General features: G+C 35.3%; 1 protein-coding gene across 4 annotated transcripts in view; it reads left to right on the top strand.

Annotated features, from left to right (window-relative positions):
• The window catches only part of ZNF326 (zinc finger protein 326), a 38,501-nt gene extending 21,329 nt beyond the window's left edge, over positions 1 to 17,172 (top strand). For 3 of the 4 annotated variants that reach the window (XM_054476966.2, XM_054476998.2, XM_054477008.2), the window contains 5 exons: positions 923 to 1,070; positions 2,294 to 2,393; positions 4,396 to 4,526; positions 5,851 to 5,946; positions 10,973 to 17,172. In XM_054476966.2, the coding sequence (XP_054332941.1) occupies positions 923 to 1,070; positions 2,294 to 2,393; positions 4,396 to 4,526; positions 5,851 to 5,946; positions 10,973 to 11,311 (814 nt within the window). In that variant the 3' untranslated portion in view covers positions 11,312 to 17,172. The remainder of the gene's footprint in view (positions 1 to 922; positions 1,071 to 2,293; positions 2,394 to 4,395; positions 4,527 to 5,850; positions 5,947 to 10,972) is intronic. The other variant, XM_063652836.1, reaches the window with a different exon arrangement.
• The last annotated feature ends 6,626 nt before the right edge of the window (positions 17,173 to 23,798 follow it).

Raw genomic sequence — 23,798 nt, 5'->3', positions numbered from 1 at the left:
GGCATAATTCAAGGAAAAGAAAATAATGTAAGATAGAAACAGTTATTCTGGGCACGGTGGCTCACACCTGTAATCCCAGGACTTTGGGAGGCTGAGGCAGGCAGATCACCTGAGGTCAGGAGTTCAAGACCAGCCTGGCCAAGGTGGCAAAAACCCTGTCTCTACTAAAAATACAAAAATTAGCCAGGTGTGGTGGCACATGCCTGTAGTCCCAGGTACTTGGGAGGCTGATGTGGGAGAATTGCTTGAACTCGGAAGGTGGAGGTTGCAGTGAGCTGAGATCGCACCACTGCACTCCAGCATGGGCAACAGAGCGAGGCTCCATCTCAAAAAAAAAAAAAGAAAAAGAAAAAAAGAAACAATTAGGTGGGACTATTCATTATGGAGTGGCTCTTGAGCTTACAGATGTATGCATTTGTCCAGTCCAGGCCTATTAGTTATCCCTAAGTGAAGTAGTCTTTAGAAGGCAAGACTTTTATCACCCAAGAATTCCACAGGAGTGAATTATGATTGTCTGGTGGTGTGCCACCTTGCTTTGTTGATACTACCATTGGTTTAGAAGCTGGAGGATGGAACAACATGTAAAATAAGCTGCAGAACTTTGGAACTTGATACTTCTTGAGGTTTGCTTTGCCTTTTTAATTGGTCCAGGCTTGAAGTGGATAACTTATAGATCCCCTGATTCCATTTTTCCTACCGAGAAGCTCCAAGGTGGGCTAGAAATGCAAAGTGGTATATGGGCGCTGTCCAAATATGTACTTAAATACTGTTTTTTTTTTTTGGATTTAAGCTAAGTTTAATTCAGTCAAAGAGGAAGAAAGGAAATCATTTATGTTGGTAAAATTAGTTTCAATGTTATATTCTTATGAACTCTATAGGTGAATAAAGTAATATTTAAAGGAAAACTTTTTTTCTCTTACAGAATGGCATTTACATGTTCATTTTGTAAATTTCGAACGTTTGAAGAAAAAGATATTGAACTGCATCTGGAAAGTTCTTCACATCAGGAAACATTAGATCATATACAGAAACAAACTAAATTTGATAAAGTAGTTATGGAGTTTTTGCATGTGAGTAGCTGTTTTTGAAGTGAGAAGCATTTTATTGATATGAATTTCTTATGATTTCATTTTTCACTTTCCCCATCTCTCGCATTTATGTTTCTAAAATTTTAATTTACTATTTAAAGAAAGAGTTGTTTTAAAATTAACCCAGAATTACTTGTGAATTCCTCTATAATAGAATTTGTATTTGTTATTTCAGAAATTATTACATTTTTCACAGTTGTTTCTGTGGGAGGTGTCCTTTAACAGCTTTATTGATGTAGAGTCAGCTATCATTCATTAACTGGAGTTGTGCTGGTTACATTCATTCGTTATTTCAGTTGAGCCCTGTAACAATTCATTTTTATCATGAAAGATTATGCTCAGAGCAGTTAAATGACTGTTAAGTGGCAATGCGAGGAATTCAGAAATACTGTAGGAGTTTAGCAAAGGGAAAGACAGTTGGGAATGTTAAGGAATGCTTAAAGAAGGGGCTTGAGCTGGACTGTTGATTGTACATACAATTAATTTGGACAGAAGAGATGGAATTATTAGAAAGTTAAAAATACAATGATCAGGCCAGGTGCAGTGGCTCACGCCTGTAATCCCAGCACTTTGGGAGGCTGAGGCGGGCGGATCACGAGGTCAGGGGTTCAAGACCAGCCTGAGCAACATGGTGAAACCCCGTCTTTACTAAAAATACAAAAATTAGCCAGGCGTGGTGGCGCGTGCCTGTAATCCCAGCTACCTGGGAGGCTGAGACAGGAGAATTGCTTAAACCCGGGAGGCAGAGGTTGCAGTGAGCGGAGATCACACCACTGCACTCCAGCCTGAGTGACAGAGTGAGACTCCATCTCAAAAAAAAAAAAGAAAAGTGATCATTCAGACCACTGTAATTCTCATAGAACTATGACCCTTAATTAACAATCTCCTGTAATTTATTTCCTTAATGGGTTTCTGTGTGTCCTTTATAACTTAAATACCCACCTACTCTGGACGACCTCTTAAATATTCAAGCTCCTTTTGATCCCTTTCTCTATATGCTTAAAATGTACTTTGAAAAATGAATAATTTTTGTAGGTTCCTAATATTTTATGATTATCTTTTCAATTAAATTATAAACTCCTTGAGAAAAGATGTTAATTTTTATATAGCAGATACTGTATCTTCCATAGAATGAACATGGTGCTAAGCATTATACTTCAGTGCTCATTGAAAACTATTTGGATTCTTTCTATTTTGTTTTCTAGGAGTGTATGGTGAATAAATTCAAGAAAACATCTATTCGTAAGCAACAGACAAATAATCAAACAGAAGTAGTTAAAATAATTGAAAAAGATGTTATGGAAGGTAAGTATTTAAAACAAATTATTTTAAAATTCTACATGTATTTTTATATATCATAACCTGTTTAAATGTAAATGATAGCCACTAGAGTGATATAGTACAGTCATATATACAGTAGCTCTGAGTGAGTTACCAGAAATGAACTTCTTTGTCTTCCTGTTCTTATGCTTACAAATTTATCATTATCTGCCATTACTTTCTTCACTTCAGTTTGAGAGGAAAAGTTACCTTTTCCTCTAGATGAAAGATACTTCTCTCTGTTCTCTGTTTCTGTTATTCCTTCTCCCAAAATTCAAGTTATGAACTCTTCTGTTTTTTAGTCTTTCCTTCTCTTTTGATTCCATCTCTGGAGTCTGTAAATATGCTTTTACTTAAAAAAACAAAACAAAACAAGAACAAAAACAAGAACTAACCGAACAAAAAACAGCCAACAAAAGGAATAAAAGAAAAGGAAAGAAAAACAGACACTAGTTCTCCTAAATAACCTGTCTTCTTTTTCTTTTTGAATAACCATGCTTCTTTAAGCATAACCCACACTAGTCTCTGCTTCTTCATCTCCCATGTATTACATTAAGCACATTAAACAACTTTCTACTACTGTTAGTCTACTGAAACTGCTGTGACAGAAGTTACCAACACCAACTTCTGTAGGTTCTTTTGAATCATTGTCTTCTGTAACATTTTTTACTAACTATATTATTCATGAGTCATTTTTCTTCCTTTGTTTCTGTGGCACTTCACTGGCCTAATGTTTTCTTTATCCTTTTGTCATTTTTTAAGTCTTTATGGTTTCTCTGCCACTCTTTTAGAATTTGATGTTTCTCAGTACCTTGTCATTAGCCCCATTACCACCTCTTTTTATATTCCTTCCTAATAAATTCACTTACAGAGCTTACGTTAGTATCTAGATATTCATTACTTATACATCTATATTTCTAGCACAGATCTTTCTTCTGAACTCTAGTCTTACACATCTAACTACCTACTGACATCTCTTTACAGCAGTCACACAAAATCAACATATCCAAAAAATTTATCGTCTCCCTGAGCATATCCTACCTTACAAAGAAAGCAAAACAAAACCTCACAGTTTTTTCCTTCATGTATCTTGAGAAGGGCCTGCATCATCTACCAAAGCCAGAAGTAGAGAGTTATACTAGGTACTTTTTCCTTACTGTATCTATAGTATTGATCAATTGATAACATCAATTCTATCTTTTAAACATTTATCAAATCTGTTTCTTTACCTCTCCTTTAAATACTGTATTTGTTCAAATCCTTTTCTGTTGTCTTGACAATTGTAGTATTTCCAAAGTAGTTTCATTACTTCCAGTTTTTCTTATCTTACGATTTTACTACATGATCTCATTATTTCAGGAACTTTCAGTGGCTCCTCATCCTCTCCAGGATCAAGTTCAAATTCCTAGGCGTGGCACATAAAGCTCTTTATTATTTAGGCCCTTCTTTTTTTCTATTTTCGTCTTTAGTCTCTTCTCTGTTCCAGTTGTACTAACTTGCAGAAAGTACCATTCTCTTTCACCCTTCCCTTGCATATGTTTATACCTTCACCTGTAATAAATCCCGATCACCATTTGCAAGATCCAGAATACCTTTGTTCCTTATGAATCCAGTTTTGACATCTTTTCCCCTTTTCTTACTCATCCACATTCATAATCATGGAAATTCTTATTTTACTACAAAATCAATATTTGTTTTCCTTTGTATTATAGTTTTGGGAGGATGAATGTACAGGCCTTACAGCATGGTTGTTTAACATGATTAGGAACTATAATGTAATTGTACCTTAATAATTTTAATTAGTTAGCAATATATTAAATCTACATATGTAGATTTATGAGATGTGGTAGAAATACTCAAACCTATGCACTCTGATCTTTATTTTGGAAGAAAGGGTATAAATAATCATGGAAATTACGTAGTAAAAACTTCATTGGTCAGAAATAATATATGAATTATTTCTTTAATAATTGGATGTCTTTTGTAGGTGTTACTGCAGATGATCACATGATGAAGGTAGAGACAGTTCATTGCAGCGCTTGCAGTGTGTATATCCCTGCTTTACATAGTTCAGTTCAGCAGCACTTAAAATCTCCTGATCATATCAAAGGGAAGCAGGTAAAATTTTCATCTGTCTTAATAAAGTTGCCGGATTATCCATCAATCGTGTATTGTTCTTTGGCCATAGCTTCACGCCTATCTGCAATTCTATCAATTTATCAATCTCATATGGAAATAACTGTAAGTATACTCAGAGAGGCAGTATATAGTGGTTAAGATTGAGCTCTAAAGTAAGACTCCCTGAGTTGTTCAATCTATAACATGTGTTAAGCAAGCAAGTTAGCCTTTCTTTGTCTAAGTTTCCTTATCTGTAAAATGAGGGTAGATGATCATTCTACTCTTATTTGATTTTTTTTAAGAATTAGATTAATTAAAATGTATAAGGCAATTAAAATAGTGCCTGGTAATGGTAAGCATTCAGGAAATCGTAGCTTTTGTTGAACTATTAACTTTTTAAAAAGTCAGTACAAAACAGTTTTGTGAGAGTGTGTGTGTGTTGTGTGTGTCTGTGTTTTAGAATAAAAAAGAAAGTAAAGATTTGATCATTATTACTGATACATTTTTCTGATGGTTGGGAAAAATACATTTAAAAACAGCATTATCAGCTAGCATCTATTGTTACATTTTTTAGTAGAATATCCCTGAAAAATTTACTGTCTTCTTTTTGGTCAGTATATTTCTGCTTCTCTATTGGCTTGGCTGGTTTTATTTAGTCAGATTTACTTAGGACAATACAAATGTTTATATTGTGGGAAATCAGTTTGAAAAGCATATTTAAAGATTCAGATATTAAAGCCTTAAGTTTTAAATAGAACATACTCAAGTGTTAAACTTTTATTTTGTATTGAAGCGAACTTCATTTAATTCAGATTTCTTCAAGCATTTTTGAACACATACAATCTTTTCTTAATCTATGTCTTTTTCTTCTCTTGATATTCCCTTGACACCATTTTGGCAATTTTCTATACTGGTAACTTTCTTCCTCTGTATAATAGTCTTGAAATAACTACAGCCTAGAGGAAGACTAGATACTCTGGTAGTATGAAAAATTATTCTTTATTTTTTGACAGCATGAAAATTAATAGTTGGGGGCTGGGGAGGCAGATGTGGAATGGAAAGAAGAGAAGGCAGCTATCTAGTAGAATCTAGACTTGTAGATTTGTGGGACTGAGTGTTTTCTTTAGAAGCTGATTAGCTTGAATCTTCATTGTTTGAATTCATAGATTTAGATTGTGGTTACAGTAGTTGCTATTGCTTTATAGTATGTAGGAAGATAAGTCATTTAAATCTAAGGGTTTGAGCATGAAATGCTGTTTTAATTATGGAAATATTTTTCATGGCATGGTTTTCAAGAACCCTCAGTGTGTTCTATTTTTTATAGGCTTATAAGGAACAAATAAAAAGAGAGAGTGTCTTGACTGCTACAAGCATTTTAAATAATCCAATAGTGAAGGCGCGATATGAACGTTTTGTTAAGGTAAGATTTTAGGGCAAAAACCTTTTCAATAGTATTGTAGTATTGCAATAATTAACTGGTGACATGGTAAGCTTTTGTGATACTTGAATATAGTATAACATATTAAGAAGAATTTTACTCAGTATCTTGCATATAGGTAAAACATCTTTTTTCCTAATTGTTGGGTTGGTCAAGATGGGAGCAGTGATTCCTCTCTTATCACCTTTGTAACTCTGAATCAATGAGAAATACACAAGAATTAGGTAGAAAATCAAAATGTCAGTTTTATTCTTGATTTAAGAAAAAATTGACTTGGAGAATATATCTTAGCTGTGTAGTTGCTGTGGACTTTTAATATTTCACTTCTGAATTAGGTAGACTTAGATCCTCCCAATTTCTGTTACCAGCCCAGATGGACAGCAACAGGCTTCTCCTTGTTTACCACATGGCATTGAACAGACTAGGGTGTACCTTTTCTGTCACTAGGAAGACCCAAAAGAGGGGACCCACAAGGGACTGTGTTGTGTCCACCTAGTTTTTTCTTCCAAGCATACTAATTGCATAAATCATTCCTTTTCCTTGGATAAAAGTTGGAGGGTAGCAGGAAGGTCAGATATGTTGCTCCAGAAGAAGGAATCTCATGGAATTTGGAGGGCAGGAGAAGAGAGGTTTGCTTCTAATATCAGGAAACTCAGATGTGAATGATGGGATATATACTCTTTACTCCTCAGGGTTTTTGCCATATGTTATGGCTTGAATCCATCTTTACATAAAATTTATGATAAACACTTACTATACAAATAAGAGCTTACTGTGATTCGGGAATAAATTTTAGAGGTTAGTCTTTTGGTTTTGTTCTGTTTTTACTTCTCTTATAATACCCAGACTGGTCTGATAGAAGTTATTTTTCAGTCTTTACAAAATAATACCTACCTTAAAATCATTATTCTACACTGAAGAGAGCTGTTGTGTTGAGGATTTAAAACAGTGTGTTATTTACATTAGTAAGTATAGATTAAAGAAGTTTTGTTTATTTTGTCTATTGTGACTATTAACAGCTACTCAGTGAAGAAAACCTGATACATATTTAATGACCATTAAAATGTCCCTCTACCAGTTCTTTCCAAGATACATAATATTAGTTCTTGCAGCTTGTTCCTTAGGAGCGTATTTTCTAATTTGTTAATCTAATATTCGTTAATATTTGTCACCATTTACTACATTCTTGACACTACTTTAAAGAAATGAATGCAGCCCTCAATTGAAATCCAATTTTATGGGAGGTATGGCATCAAAAAGAAGCATCATTCCTTCTTTAGAAGGAAAAATTAGATTTTTATTCTTGCATTGTCACAAACTTCTGAGAAGTCAGTGGTTTCTATTGATGTATGAAGATAATTTTTAACGAGGGAAGAATGCAAAATTAGAATTTCTATATAGTGTTTTCAAGTTACACAATCGAGTCACTTCATGGAATGAGAGATGTCACTGGTGGGAGTATCCTGCCCATGCACATATTGTAGAGAACACACCTGAACTGGAGAACTCCTCTAGAACTTTGTTACTCAGAATGTGATCTGTGGATCAGCAGTATTGGCATCACTTGGGAGCTCATTAGAAATGCAGAATTGCAGGTCATACCCAGGCCTACTGAATAAGAATCTTCATTTTAACAAGATTCTTGTTGATTTATATGCATGTGAAAATTCAAGAAGCACTGGGGTCACATTACTCAATGATGGCCCTTTATTCAGCATGCCTGTCTGCTCTGTTCCCTGTTGTCATTCCCCAGAACATCTTCTGCTCATGGTCAGCTCTGGTCATGGCTTAAAGCTCCTCCACTGTCAAGTGCTCTCAGTCTGATAAAATGCCCTTTTAAATCTTTGTCCCTTAGAGACACAGCAGAGAAGACAGAAAAAAACAAAACAAAACAAAACAACTTTGTACTCATCGAGATAATCAGTTCATCAATTTCTCCTAATTCCCCAACTGTATCATCTTGTTCTGCCTTCACTCCCTGCTCTGGGCATTGATGATCACCCCTTTCAGTAGGGAATGGTGCCATTCTCAAATTCCTTATTAGTTCTAGCTCTACGTTTAGCTTTAATGTTTGTCTTGCTAAAAAATATGGAATCGTGCGTGCCAGTCCTGTGTTTCCCAGATTTTCACTCAATTCACAATAATTTTACTTATTAACTACCAGTGTAATGTGTTTCCTGTGGTGACTCTTCCAACCTTTAATAACCTCATGTCTCAGATTTCATTCTTGCTCTCTTTGCTTCCCATATTCTTTTTCTTATATATATATTTTAAGACGGAATCTTTTTGTGTTGCCCAGGCCAGAGTGCAGTGGTGCGATAATAGCTCACTGCAGCCTTGAACTCCTGGGTTTAAACCCATTCTCCCACCTCGGCCTCTCTAGTAGCTGGGATTACAGGCACACACCACCACACTCAGCTACTTCCCATATGCTTATTTCTTCTGCATTAGGGAGAGTGAGACCATTAGATGTAAATTCAGTAAGTGTTGTCATTTCTGCCTTAGATATATCTTTCCTTCACCTTTATTATCTGTGAGGAAAAATCTTCTTTGCCTTTCATCTTTGTTCTAATTCCATCATTATTTCTTCCCTTACTTGCATCTGATTTTTTTCCTTTTTTTTTTCTAATCTTCCTCAAATAGACATGCTTATGAGTTCCCTAAACTAAAAATGACTTAACTTTTCCTAGACTTTGGCCCACCCTGTTTTATCATCTTGTCTCTTCCCAGCATACTTGAAATGGTAGTTTACTTTGCATGTGCTCTTTGCTTCCTCTCTATTATTCACTCTTTAAACTAGTAGTTCTCAACCGGAGGAATGTGTTCAATCACCCGTGAGGCTAAGATAAACAAAAAGCTGCCTAAGCCCTTTTTTAGGCTTTCTGAATTAGGGTTTCCCAAACTTCACTGATAAATATCTCCAAAAATGCTTCTCTTATTTTGAGACAGTCTCACTCTGTTGCCCAGGCTGGAGTGCAGTGGTGTGATCTTGGCTTACTGCAAACTCCACCTCCTGGATTCAAACGATTCTCCTGCCTCAGCCTCCTGAGTAGCTAGGTCTATGGGCACGTGCTACCACACCCAGCTAATTTTTGCCCTGAAATGCTTCTTAAATGTGCAAGTTACTGAGCGTGTCCCCTGGAAATTTTGATTCAGGCGGTCTGAGATTGATCCAGGAATTTGTGTTTTCAGCAAGAGCTCCAGTACAGACTAAATGAAAACCTCAGGGTGCTGGAATCAGGGCCTGTGGTTTTTGACAGCTTCATAGGAAATTTTAAAGATACATTCTTGGACAACTACTGCTGTCTAACTGTCACATCATACTTTTGAAACTGCTCTTCCTGAGATTACTAATGTCATTATCAAATCTAGTGGTCTTTAAAAAATTATAACATATTAAATGTATGAAAATAAGGGGATAGTACAATAAATCCTCAAGAACCCCCATTCTGTATTCATGATTAACTCTAGTGACCTTTTTCAATTGCTTTCTGCTTTTTTATATGTACCATTTGACACTGTTGATCTATCACTTATTCTTGAAACTGTCTTTTATCAGGTAGTCTTTTTACTGTCCTGGGTTTCCTCCTGCACCAAGTGTTCCTTCACTTTTTTTTTTTTTTTTTTCGAGACAGAGTCTCGCTGTGTCGCCCAGGCTGGAGTGCAGTGGCGTGATCTCGGCTCACTGCAAGCTCCACCTCCTGGGTTCACGCCATTCTCCTGTCTCAGTTTCCCAAGTAGCTGGGACTACAGGTGCCTGCTACTAGGCCCGGCTAATTTTTTGTGTGTTTAGTGGAGACGGGGTTTCACCATGTTAGCCAGGATGGTCTCAATCTCCTGACCTTGTGATCACCCGCCTCAGCCTTACAGGTGTGAGCCACCGTGCCTGACTGTGTTCTTTCACTTCTAACTTCTGCTGCCCCCATGTATAGTGTAGGCATCTTCATAGAGTTTTTATTGCAGCCCTTTTTTCTACTTAATCCACCAGTCCCACCCTGGCTTCACCATGCACTGTCTGCAAGCAGGCAGTTCATAAATGTAAATATCTTATTTTGAACTCTCCTCTCTTTTGAGTTGCAAATTTATAGCTGCCTGTTAGACATCTAGATGTCTGAAGTTATAATTATATATATTAATAACATATATACACTTCTTCCCCTTTTCCTTTCCATTAGAATAGTGATTGTAATTTACCTGTTCTGTGAATAATGTCACCACATCTTTTACATTTCCCTGGTCTGGGATATTAGAGTAGCCTCCTCACTAGTATTCCTTCTTTTGGTTCTCTACTTCATCCTACACATTCCTGTATCATTCATCTTAAAGGGTACTGCCAGTCTTAATATTTTCCTGCTTAATAACCTTCACTGTTACTTCATTTCTTACTACATTAATATAGCCTTCTGATATGGTCAAATTGATATGAGATTTGATCCAGATATATAATTGAAGTATTAAAATAAAATATTAAAATAAAGTTGTACCTATGAATGTTTACTGAGAGGTTTGTCTACTTTTTAAAAGTAGAAATAAGGCATGGTATCTAGTAGATTAAGCAAGGTACCTGATTTTCATTTGAGTTTTAAAGAGATTCTGTAACATTAAATACTCATATAATTAAGTAAAATGTAAATCTTTGCATCATCCCTTTTGTTTCTACCAAAAATCACACTTGCCTTTGTCATGTATATATATATGTGTGTGTGTGTGTGTGTGTGTGTGTGTGTGTGTGTGTATATATATATGATTATTTAGAAATACTGTTAAGGGGAAAATATGACCTTTAAGCATTTCAGTTATGGAGTATAAAGTAATGGCTTCAGTAAATTATATGCTCACATTGGTATGAAATGGACACTCAACAAATACTTAATGAATTTGTTATAATTTACAATGAAAAGTTTCAAAATGGCATTTATTCCTCATCATATGCCAAGTAAAAATTTCACTTGCTAGATCATGTAATAATGAATGTGCTGATTTTGAAAGCCATTTCTTATGTTTTTAGGGTGAGAATCCTTTTGAAATTCAAGACCATTCTCAGGATCAGCAAATAGAAGGAGATGAGGAGGATGAAGAGAAGATTGATGAACCTATTGAAGAAGAGGAGGATGAAGATGAGGAAGAAGAAGCAGAGGAAGTGGGGGAAGTGGAGGAAGTGGAAGAAGTAGAGGAAGTGAGAGAAGGAGGAATAGAGGGCGAGGGAAATATAGAGGGAGTGGGGGAAGGAGGGGAAGTAGGGGTAGTGGGAGAAGTAGAGGGAGTGGGGGAAGTAGAGGAAGTAGAGGAAGAAACAGCAAAGGAAGAACCTGCTGACTTCCCTGTTGAGCAACCTGAAGAAAATTAAATATAAGGTATTAGATTTAAAAGGACCTTTACATTTCGGTTCTAATGTAAAAAAGGGTAAGAAATTTAATAGCTTAAAATATGAATTAACACCCATGTTGCATGCATTCCACATATTAAAATTTGTTTTATATAATTTCTAAATGTTTAACATTTGTTTAATAAAATGAAGGTAAAACTATTTTAGTTTAATTTTTATAGCTACCAAACTTAGATCCGATAAATTGTTTGTATAATTTTTAAACTTAATTTTTATTACTTTATTGGTGTTAAGGATAACAAATGTGTATTGTTAGTATATCTATTCTAATCATTTTATCTTAAATGCTGCTCTTGGGAGTGAATATTCAAGTGTGCATCAATTTTTTAAATACTTACCCTAGAAGATATAAACTGGGCAAGTATTTTGTGCTCTGTGTATTTTTTTACTGCATTAGACATTGAATAGTAATTTGCGTTAAGATACGCTTAAAGGCTCTTTGTGACCATGTTTCCCTTTGTAGCAATAAAATGTTTTTTATGAAAACTTTCTCCCTGGATTAGCAGTTTAAATGAAACAGAGTTCATCAATGAAATGAGTATTTAAAATCAAAATTTGCCTTAATGTATCAGTTCAGCTCACAAGTATTTTAAGATGATTGAGAAGACTTGAATTAAAGAAAAAAATTTCTCAATCATATTTTTGAAATGTAAGACTAAAATTGTTTTTAAAACACATTTCAAATAGTGAGTCTGAACTGACCTTATTTATACTCTTTTTAAGTTTGTTCCTTTTCCCTGTGCCTGTGTCAAATCTTGAAGTCTTGCTGAAAATACATTTGATACAAAGTTTCTGTAGTTGTGTTAGTTCTTTTGTCATGTCTGTTTTTGGCTGAGGAACCAAGAAGCAGACTTTTCTTTTAAAAGAATTATTTCTCTTTCAAATATTTCTATCCTTTTTTAAAAATTACTTTTTATGGCTTATATACCTACATATTTAAAAAGAGAACATGAGCTTGATAGAGGATCTATTCTTAAATAATTTATTTTCAAACAACCATCTATCTATGTCACTAAAAAGTAGTGCTCTTATTTTTTTCAGTCTTTACTGTGGCCTCTTTTGAGAGTAGGGTCCGTATTTTTTTTTTTCTTTTTTGGGACAGGGTTTCACTCTGTCACCCAGGCTGGAGTGCAGTGTAGCCTCAACCTTCTGGGTTCAAGTGATCCTCCAACTTAGCCTCCCAAGTAGCTGGGACTGTTAAGTGTGAGCCACCATGCTCAGCTAATTTTTGTAGTTTTTGTAGAGACGGGGTTTTACCATGTTGTCCAGGCTGGTTTCGAACTCCTGGGCTCAAGTGACCTGTCTGTCTTGGCTTCCCACAGTGCTGGGATTGCAGGTGTGAGCCATCACGCCCAGCGTAGGGGGCTGTATTTCAGTGAAATTAGAAAAGTTTTGAGGCATCGAATGGATAAATGTATGGATATATCAGATTGTAAGGTATTAAGTGGGTGAATGTATGGACATTTGTAGAATCCCACAGATAATTTATCTTTTTGTATAAAATAAGGCTTTTAAAACTAGACTTTCTGAACCAATACAGTTTTTTTTTTTTTTTTTTGAGGTGAACTAGGTTTGCCTAGCTTTAAGCTAGTAATATCTAATAGATACTTGCATCTAATTTTAGGGATTTGGTGCCAAATAAGAGAAGGGTAATTGAAGACTAGAGAAATTTGGATACTATCTAGGAGTCTGTATTTACTTAGCAAGCTTTTGAAAGCCTTTTTGCTTAGGAGTTCAAATTTTAAGGATAATAGGACTTGTTACCCTCTTATTTCTCCTTTATTTAAAAATATTTGTGGAAGGGCTAAGGTAAAAGAATAATAAATTCCTCTAGGTTATTAGTATTTGGTTCTTTTGATACTAAGCTGAGTGATTTTTTTTAAAACAATGTCTCTGGTAGTCTGAGATATGAAACTTTTGGAAAGAAAACCATTATGTAACAGGAATCCTATGTAACAACTGGGTAAATGTTTTAGAATGAGAGATAGGAAAGAACATCTAAGTAGTAGTTTTTTGTGGGACGCATGAGCCTTTATACAGCCTAGCTAATTTGCAAGGTAATGATAAAAGTGTATTTTGTTACCGTGCTTAATTCAGAAATTCAAATTCATGTATTTCCTATTGGATAATTTGTAGACGGGCAGTTTACTTTATAGTCAGGTTAGTTTTTGTGATCCTTAGTGTTTATATTTGCATTGCTTTTGTAATAAGGATTTATATAAGATCTTAAATACCTTTCAACTTCTGTTTTCCAAGTATCACTTGTTTTCTCTATTACAAAGTGAGATACATAGTTCTAAATAACCAAAGAAATTTATTTATAACCTACACAGTTGTTTCAGCTACATGCCTAGGGACTATCTTGTATTATTTCCTATTTATCACTTCCTACCTACAGTCTATCAAAAAGTCTGTCTGTTCTGCTTCCAAAATTTATCTGCCGATTCTTCTACCTCCACTGCAACCAACCCAGTTCAAGTCATCATTTCTTATTAACTAATCTTGATTCCACCCTTACCATGATAGATTCAGTTTTCTACACTAGTATAAGCTCTTAAAAATGTAATTCAGATGATGTTAATCTCATGCTTTTTTTTTTTTTTTTGTACCTATACAGTTAGAACTCCTTATCATGTTGATCAGACTGGCCTAGCTTTCCAACTTTATATCATATACCATTCTCACCAGCCATAATGGCCTTTTGTTACTTTTTTGATGAGTTATTTCCTACAAAGACCTTTGCATTTTCTTATTCTATAGCCTATACCCATCAGCTTTCCTTGGCTGATTCTTCATCCTTCAGGTCACCTTAAATGTTAGAAAAGGGGAGTAGTTCTAAAATGTTTGTAGAAATGAGGATTTGGGGGTACCAACCTAGATTTTACCAGAGCATATTCTTTGGAGGTGTTCTTTTTTTCTCCTTTTTTTTTTTTTTTCTTTAGGGTCTGTCTTTGTCATGCAGGCTGGAATTCAGTGGCACGATCATGGCTCACTGCAGCCTTGACCTCCTGGGCTCAAGCGGCCGTCCCATCTTAGCCTCCCAAGTAGCTGGGACCACAGACATGCACCATCACACTCAGCTAATATTTTTTTTGTAGAGATGGGGTCTTGCTTTGTTGCCCAGGCTAGTCTTGAACTCCTGGACACAAGCAGTCCTCCCACCTCAGCTTCCCAAAGTGCTAGGATTACAGGCATGAGCCACCACGCCTATCCTGGAGGTGATATATTTTTAACAAATATCTCACATGATTTTGAAGGTAGTGGTCAGTGATTGCACTTTGAGAACATTCATAGGGCCCTCATACAAATTTCTGGTGCCTGTAACTCTTCCCCTATCAAGGCAGGAGTTTCCACCCTTTTGAATATAAACATAGGTTTGGGGGATTCTTCATAATACTTTCTGAAAGCACTGGAATCTGTAACAGACCTGTGGGAGTCAGAAAATGGGGACTTTTCCCCCATCATTTAATACTTAAAACTATATTGGGAAGTTAATAGGAGTAGTAATTTTCCCATATAATAAGCTCACTCTTGTACATGTAGAAACAGAGAAAAGAACTACAAAGGTAAATGTTAGTGCATGTTGAAATGTATTTAAGAACTCTGTTTTTGTTGGCAAGATTGTTCTTATTGTAGAAGTGGATATTATCAGATTATTTTAGATGTTATTTAACATTTTATTTATTTACCAAATTGTCCTTACTTTGAATATAAGCAAACTTTTTTATTGTGGTAAAGTAGACATAGCATAAAATTACCATTCTAGTCATTTTTTAATGTACCATTTAGTAGCATTAATTACAAGCAAACTTTTTTTTTTTGAGACATAGCCTCACTCTGTCACCCAAGCTGGAGTTCAGTGGCACTATCTCAGCTCACTGCAATCTTTGCTTCCTGGGTTCAAGCGATTCTTGTGCCTCAGCCCTCCCACGTAACTGGGATTACAGGCACACACCACCATGCCCAGCTAATTTTTTTTGTATTTTTAATAGAGATGGGGTTTCATTATATTGGTTAGGTTGGTCTTGAACTCCTGACCTCAAGTGATCCGCCTGCCTTGGCCTCCCAAAGTGCTGGGATTATAGGCATGAGCCACCGCGTCTGGCATACAAACTTTTGATTACAGTTTGACACCTGTTGATGGACAGAAAATGGAGTAACTGTACAGGCAGGAATGTTCTAGTCTGTGTGACAGTTACAGTTCCTTTTATAAATAAACAACTTGACTTTTTTTGGTAGTTATGGTCCCTACCCTCAGTGCTGTATCTCTATTTGGTATTCGAACAAATCCAGGGAATCTGCAAGGCTGAAGGGCAGATTCTTGGCAATGGTAAATTCAGTAGGTCCTGCCACCATTTGAGGCCTCCTTGGAGACAGCCATACTAGTCTAATCTCTTCTTGACTTTCCCTTCTTCTTTCCCAGACCTCTAATTCCCAGAGGTCTGTTGTGAATTCTAATGCTTTCAGAAAATATTACGGAGAATCCCACAATGATAAAATTTCCCAGTTTTTGTTTTAAAACAAAGTTGAAAAATATTATATTAGGCATCAGGGTGAAGTGATGTTGATGGTGACAGAGAGGTATGAAATAGCATGGAGTGTGGAAGGGTACTATAGGTAGCTTATTTATTAGATCAGTATAAAGTATAGATTTAAGAGAGTTAGATTAAAATGGCATGCTTGATTCAAGTCATTAAATTCTAAAGTTCTATTAAAATTGTAGAGGAGATACAATAATACAAATTTCAGCAATAAGGATAGATTTATAATCACACTAGGAAGATAAGAAGGGTGCTGTGAAATATTTCTAGAAGATACAAAACAAGGAATTAGATCTTGGTGAAACCAAGAGAGCCAAGGAACTGACAGCCACATACAGATAATTAAAGAATTACCTCCAGTTGTAGAGACAGCTCTGAGATGGGGTGTCTGTAGTGTGCTAAGCCAGATTTTTCAAGGACTAGATAGTTATTCTGGTCTCTGACTCAGAGCTACTGGTCCACAGAATTCCTCTAAGCTAAAGCTGTAACACAATTTGATGTTTGCCAAATAAGGTGAGACTCACAGAGTATATGTGCAGAGCATATAATGCAGAGCATACAAATAGGGGCCATTGAAGTGTGGCAATGCCCTAGGTATATTGTGATTACCACAAGGAGCTTTATTCCTCATACTTAGAAAACAAGCAAACAAAGAAAAATCTGCCAGCTGTCTATTTCCCAATTTTCCTTCTGACTGTTCCTTTCTCCTTCCTCACACAATTAAAATGCTAGGTTTCCTGTAATCGCCATCTTCAGGGAATTTTTCACTCAAGCCCAGAAAATAAACTCCAGATAATGATACTGATAAATTTATTGGTTGGAAAACTGCTATCTGCAGGCCTCCCACTACCTATTTCTTAGTAGATTTTACATTTTTATAGGGTTGTAGAACACCAAAACAATATATGACAGATACTGTGTTTGGGCCTCAAAGCCTACCCTTTATATAAAAAGTTTGTTGACTCCTAGGCTCTCATTTGCAAGTAGACAGACAAATGAGAAACAGCAAATATTTAAGGAAAAGAGCAACATGAAAAATATACAGCAAACTTAACAAGCAGAAAGAATTCCTGGGGAAACAATTCAGGGGGAAAAAATGACCAAGTATAATTAGTATTATATGGAATAATAATTAGTACTACTTACAATAGTTTCATATGTAATCCTCATCATATTATATGTCATTATAATCTTCAAATATTTTAGAGGTTATTGTACTAATTTTAAAAATGCAAGTTGCTATAAAGTATCTTGGAAATAAAAAACAGTTGTGAAAATAAACTCTGTTTTAGGCTGATTAGTTGAATAAACATGGCTGAGAATCAAATTACTGAGCTAGAATTTTGAGCTGAAGGTACTTCCAGAGCTTACAAGAAAAGATAAAAAAGATGGAAATTACAGTGAAAGACATAGATGTATCTCTTAAAGGCATAGAAAACCCAGAACACCATCTGTTTAAAAATTAAACTTCATGAGATTAAGAGCCATATGTATAGAGAATTCACCATTGAATATGCTGCATATATCACAGTGCCAGGTAAATACTATGCAATAAATATTTTTGAATGTATGTATGTATGTTACAGTTTAAATATATAGAGGAGTTCCAGAAAGTGAAAAAAGAAGTGAAGAATAGGAAAAAAGAAAATCTTCTGATGAAAGATTCATATTAGAAGTCTCCAGTGCTGAGCAAAAACAATGAAAAAGTCATACAGGATGAATACTGACAAAATATGTGTAATCCCAAGCTTAGGAGAAAAATCTCAAAATGTCTAAAGAGAAACAGTGTACCTATAAGGGGAAAAGAATCACATTGGTCTCAGACTTGTCATCTGTACATTGGAGTGCTACAACATACTGCTATTTTTGAAGTTCTGAGGGAGAACTATTTTGAATTTAGACTTCTATCTTGAGTGAAACTATCAAGAGTAAGGGCACAGTAAGGACATTCTAGCAATTTTAGAACATGCAAGGATTTCGGAAATTAACTCATAAAACACAGTCTGCACAGCATGATATCAAATTATGTAAAGAAAAACTTGGTAAACAAGATATTGTCAAATTTATAATCATAGCTACGTATTTGAACACAGCTCTTAGAAATTGTCAGATAAAGAGTTCAAAATAGAGGAAACATTTTGAATTACATAGTTCACAAATTTTAATAGCTATAGAATATTTCTTTTCAAATGCCATGAAAAGATGACCATGAAGCAAAAACCACAATTTTTTTTGTTTGTTGATAGGTAGGAATTCAGGGTCCATCCTGTCATCACAATGCAATGAAACTAGAAATTAGCAAGTGGATAGCAATAAATCAATTTTTAAAAATCAGACAAAAGAAAACACTGTCCTTGTAATGCTTGCATTTAAAAGGAAATAAAAACTTATGAAAGAGAATCTCTATTTTATTTAAGCAGTTCTAGATTATACAAAATGTTAAAACATCTCAATTTGGTCTCAGAGGCTAGCATAATCCTTATTCCAGAAAATTGTTCATCAAAGATAACTATAGACCAGTCTCACTTACGAACAAATGTAATTTGTTGAAACTGGTCATGTTGAAAAAACATGACCAATTAAATACCCCAAAATAATGTGTCATGGTAGAGTAGGGTTTATCTGAAAACTGCAACATGACGTATTACATAACTCAATCCTTTAGGAAATTTATTACTTTAACTTAAAAAGCACGATAAGCTTGATAGATGCTCGAAAAACATTTCCTAAGATTTAACACATTCCAGATTTAAATTTTTCAGGCTGAGAATAGAATAAAGCCTTTTTAACTTGGCTAAGGAGTAGGGAGGTCTTCCAGAAAGCTTCGTCAAACCTCTGCATTCAAGTCAGGATTAAGACAATAATGACTGTTGCCTATGCAACAATCATTTAACCCTAAGAAATAGAAGTATTAGGAAGAGAAAACATACTCCTTATTTTGAGCAGTGTGATTGTAGAGACAAACATCCAAGAGAAACAGTTGAAAAACTATTAGAAATGACAAAAGGTAGTTTTGTTTAATAGTTCACCATGAAAATCTGTACTATATAGAAAATCTGTATATAGAATATAGCATTGGCCAATTGGAAATGTAATTTGAAAATCCCATTTGCAACAAAACTTGGAACTGTATACTGTCTAAGAATAAACAATGGGAAAAATGCAAAATCCTTATGAGGAAAGTGATACATTTTAATGGAGGAAATAAAATGCCTGAATAAACACTGTGTTCCTGTCTGAAAAATATTGTCTATATGCCAGTTATCTTAAGATAATTCGTAAATTACCATTCCAATTGTTACTTAGAGTTAGTGGTGGCGAGAGAAAGTTAAAAATACCAGCTTCAGGAATATTGAAGTGTCCTTCTCATATATGTAAGTTCAGGTAGACAAGGCAGGACTGGTGTCACCCTTCAAGGTGTCAGAGACTGAAGCTCCCTCTATCTTGTTACTTTGCTGCCTTTAAAACCTTATCTTTGGCCGGGTGCGATGGCTCACGCCGGTAATCCCAGCACTTTGGGAGGCCAAGGCGGGCGGATCATGAGATCAGGACATCGAGACTATTCTGGCTAACACGGTGAAGCCCCGTCTCTACTAAAAATACAAAAAATTAGCTGGGCGTGGTGGCGGGCGCCTGTAGTCCCAGCTACTCGAGAGGCTGAGGCAGAATGATGTGAACCTGGGAGGCAGAGCTTGCAGTGAGCTGAGATCATGCCACTGCACTCCAGACTGGGCGACAGAGCGAGACACCATCTCAAAACAAACAAACCAACCAACCAACCTTATGTTCAGTCGTCCTGTGTATATTCCAGCCAGTGGAGAGGGAGAAAAGGACTGTTCCCAGAAATTGTACCTACTTTTCTACATGAACCTCATTGCTTAAAGCAGCCACATGAATACAACTAGCTTCCAGGATGGGAATTGTGTTTATTCTATATGGCCATGTTCCTAGGCAAAAAAGCAGGGCTTCTATTAGAGAAAAAGGGGAGAATGGATGTTAGCGTATATTAGTGTATTACTAGAAGTATATACCACTTAAGTTTATTCAGAAACTCATATGCAAAGTAAATAACCAAGAAATTTGTCTTACATGAGGAACATTTGACTTATATTTCTTACTACAAACATACAACAAAACTACAATAAGTATATCAAAGATAAATACATCAATGAAACATTAAAGAAACAAACTCAAGTAATATGTAGATACATAGTTATATGTTAAAATCATGGGTAAAAGTCCAGGCACAGTGGCTCATGCCTGTAATCCCAGCACTTCAGGAGGCCAAGGCAGGTAGATCACTTGAGGTCAAGAGTTTGAGACCAGCCTGGCCAACACGGTGAAACTCCCTCTTTACTAAAGATAGAAAAATTAGCCAGGCGTGGTGGTGCAAGCCTGTAATCCCAGCTACTTGGAAGGCTGAGGCAGGAGAATCACTTGAACTCAGGAGGCGGAGGTTGCAGTGAGCTGAGATCGCGCCACTACACTCCAGCCTGGGTGACAGAGTGAGAACCTGTCTTAAAAGAAGAAAAAAGAAAAAACAAATCATGGGTAAAAGAAAAGGAGCCTATGAATGATTAAAAAAAGAAAAACAAAAAAACCCACAACTACCCAAGTATGAAAACAAAATGTAGGAAAAATCTTTTCTAATTTCAGAGTGGAGGTCTTTCTAAGCGAAATATAAACCCCAGAAGCCGTAAGGAAAATTTTTGACAAATTTGGTACATGAAGAAAAAACCCGAAGGGTGAAAGATACCATTAACAAAGTTGAAAGAAGAGTAATGGGGTGGGGGGAATATTTGCAATATGTATAAGAGTCAAAAGAGTAAATTAAGTCAACAGCTCCAATTTATCAACCATTACCTTGGTAAATATGAAAAAGAATTATAATAGTCACTGTTGGTGAGGAAAACAAAACAAGCCCTTTCCAAGATGATCCATGGCTGTATAAGTTGGAGGACAATTTGGAAGTATCTAGCAAAATTGAAAGTGTACATACCCCTTAATCTAGCAATCCCACCTGTAAATAGCTATGTATTTGCCAGAAATCACAATATCTGAAATACACACGAATGAAAAGATGTTTACATCTACTTCATAAAATGTAAAATGCATTAAGGCTAATGCTTTTTTTATTCCTATAGGAAAACGTCAAAAACAAAAAAAGTTTACAAAACAAATACCACCTGGATGAAAGTGATGGTAACAAGCCATCAGTTGTAAGATGCATCCAAACACTAAAAATGATAAAATGTGAAGGCAAAAAGTTTTTTTTGTTTAAGAATTGATGAAACAGGATATAGCTATAAGAATGGTCTTTGCAGCATTATTTGTAATAATGAGAAATAGGAAACAAATTTAACAATAAAGGGAATAATTAAATTATGGTACGGGCATCACAATTGAATACTGTAGCCATTAGGAAGAATGAGAGATCTCTCTGTTTTGACTTGGAAAAATCTCCAAGATATATTAAGAGGAAAAAAGCAAGTTACAATATAATATATAGTATATATTAGAGTTTCACTTAGGAAAAGTGATATATATGTATATATGCAAGTATACAAATTCCAAACTGTTTCTACAGGATGCATAGAAATAAAAATACATTTGCCTAGAAAAAATGTCTGAAAGGATATATAAATAGTGTTTACGTATGAAGAGGGAAGTTGAACTGGGAGAGTGGGGACTTTTTTTTTTTACTCTACCAATTTCTGTTTTTTCTTTATTTTTAAAACAGTAAGTTATAATGATATGGTACATTATAATGTAAATGTTAAATCTGGAAAATGTAGAGAGGTATAAAGAATAAAATTAAAATAACTAGAATTTAACCACCAAGATAAATAGCGCTATTAATAGTTTTTGTACATTTCCTTATGATCCATTTTCCTTTGCAAGGAGACACATATTGATACTGTTTCTTGAGCTAAGAGAAACAGGAAGAGCAGGTTTACATGAGGAAGATGATAAATCAATTTTGGGACATGTTAAATTGGCATTGCCTGTGGGACGCTGAAATTGTGTTATCAAGTAAGCAATCGGATATATGGGTATGGCGCTTAGGGGAGCTCATGATCAGCTTAGAGTATTAACGCTTTCTCTTTCAAGTGAAGGATTTTAATATTCATGTGTCTGACACAAATAAAAATGTAATTCCTTGGGGCAGCATAGCGTAACACAGCTTATTAGCCTTAGGATTTAACGAACCTTCCTTACCTGCTGTTCCCCACTCCTACCCGAGCTGTACCATCTTTTAGTTCTGTCCATCTTGGGAAAAACATTTTAGAAAAGCCTCTGTTTTCTCATCTATCACATGAAGATAATGTTATCTTCCTTGCTAAATTGTTAAAAAGATTAAATGAATGTAAATAAACACCTAGCACTGTCAAGGGTGCCTGGTTGGCCCCTTAACATTTTAGTTTTCCTATTGTTACTTAAACAACAACAACAACAACAACAACAACAAACAGCTTATTTGTTTGTTCATTTTTAATTAGAGATAAGACAAAAAGAAGTATTGGCCTGGTAAATCTTTACATGAAGTTAAGGCAAAAACATTTTTAAAATTCATTTTGACCTTGTTTTGAACTTTCATAACATGTTTTGAAGATTACACTATATCCATTTGTTTCTCTTTAAGGTTTGCACAGACCTTTGGTTAAAATTAACAAAATCATGACCTGATAATTTGGTATAATTGAAAGGAAATAATTTATGAAGTTCTCGTAAAAGAATCAATCACACTTATTCTCAATGATTTTTTTTTCATTTGACATCAAAGATCCTCAACTTACAAGGACATTAATAACCTGCTAATAGAGCTTCAAACTTAGCCACCCCTAAAGGGTTAAATCACTCTATTCAAGTGGGGTTTGAATTGCTTGTCAGTGCTGAGGGTCACTATCACGGTTAAATGACAGATGTTTTCCTGAAAATCCCTTGTATCCTTTCTGGTGATATAAAGTTCAGTGTCTGCAACAACAGGGTGGCGTTCTTTAATAACTGTTAAATTTACTCTTTAGAGACTTTACAAAGATGTCCTATTGCTCCTGGAGGACTCCCTTGACACCCAACTCTGCATTTTCTTTTTGCATAATGCCTACAATTTAGAGCCACCGGGCTCCTTGTTGTATAACTCCTGTGTCCCTAGTTCAGTATAACCAGAATACTCATAAATCTCCTTTTCTTCCAGTAGCTTTCTGCAGCAGCTGGGGTATGACAGTGATGTCCCTGATCTATAATTCCAGACAGCCCTAGGGTGAACAGATAAACCAATCCAAAGCCACTACGTCAGATAAAATGATGTTGTTTGCACAACTCAGTGCCCTCAAGAGATAGTCATGTAATACTCCCAATTTGTATTCTGCATAAAACTCCCTTTACAAGTTATAAACTTCCTATGGGGAACAAACGTATCCAGCTAAAAATGCTGAACATATGACTATATAATGTAATTTTAAACTCAAAAGGAGTGGGCTAAGCCTTTTCTATCCTAGAAACTGAAAGCTATACATAAAAAATCCTGTCTAAGTATGACATTCTTCAATTTGGAATTCTAATTAAGCAATGTTTTCCTGAGACCCTGGGCTTCATACATAATGTTAGGAATATAAACATATGAATTGTACTTATGATATTTAAGTACTTTCTTCATAGTCATCATAAAAAATTTAACTGATTGTTTTATTATTTGTATTTTATTGACTTATAGTTGAGGCATCTAATTAAATGATTTCCATGGTCACATTAATTACATTGGAGAAACCTTGATTAAACCATATATTTGTTTTTATTTGCATGGTACTTCCTAATTCTTCTCTCATTCTAGATCAGGGATACTCAGTCTTGGCACTATGTGGCCCAAACTGGATAGTTCTTTGTTGTGGGAGGTTGTCCTGTGCACT

The sequence above is a fragment of the Pongo pygmaeus genome, chromosome 1 (assembly GCF_028885625.2).
Source record: "Pongo pygmaeus isolate AG05252 chromosome 1, NHGRI_mPonPyg2-v2.0_pri, whole genome shotgun sequence".
In the NCBI taxonomy this organism is placed as follows: domain Eukaryota; kingdom Metazoa; phylum Chordata; class Mammalia; order Primates; family Hominidae; genus Pongo; species Pongo pygmaeus.
Note: the sequence above shows the minus strand (reverse complement) of the source record. Positions and strands in the feature narration are given on the sequence as shown.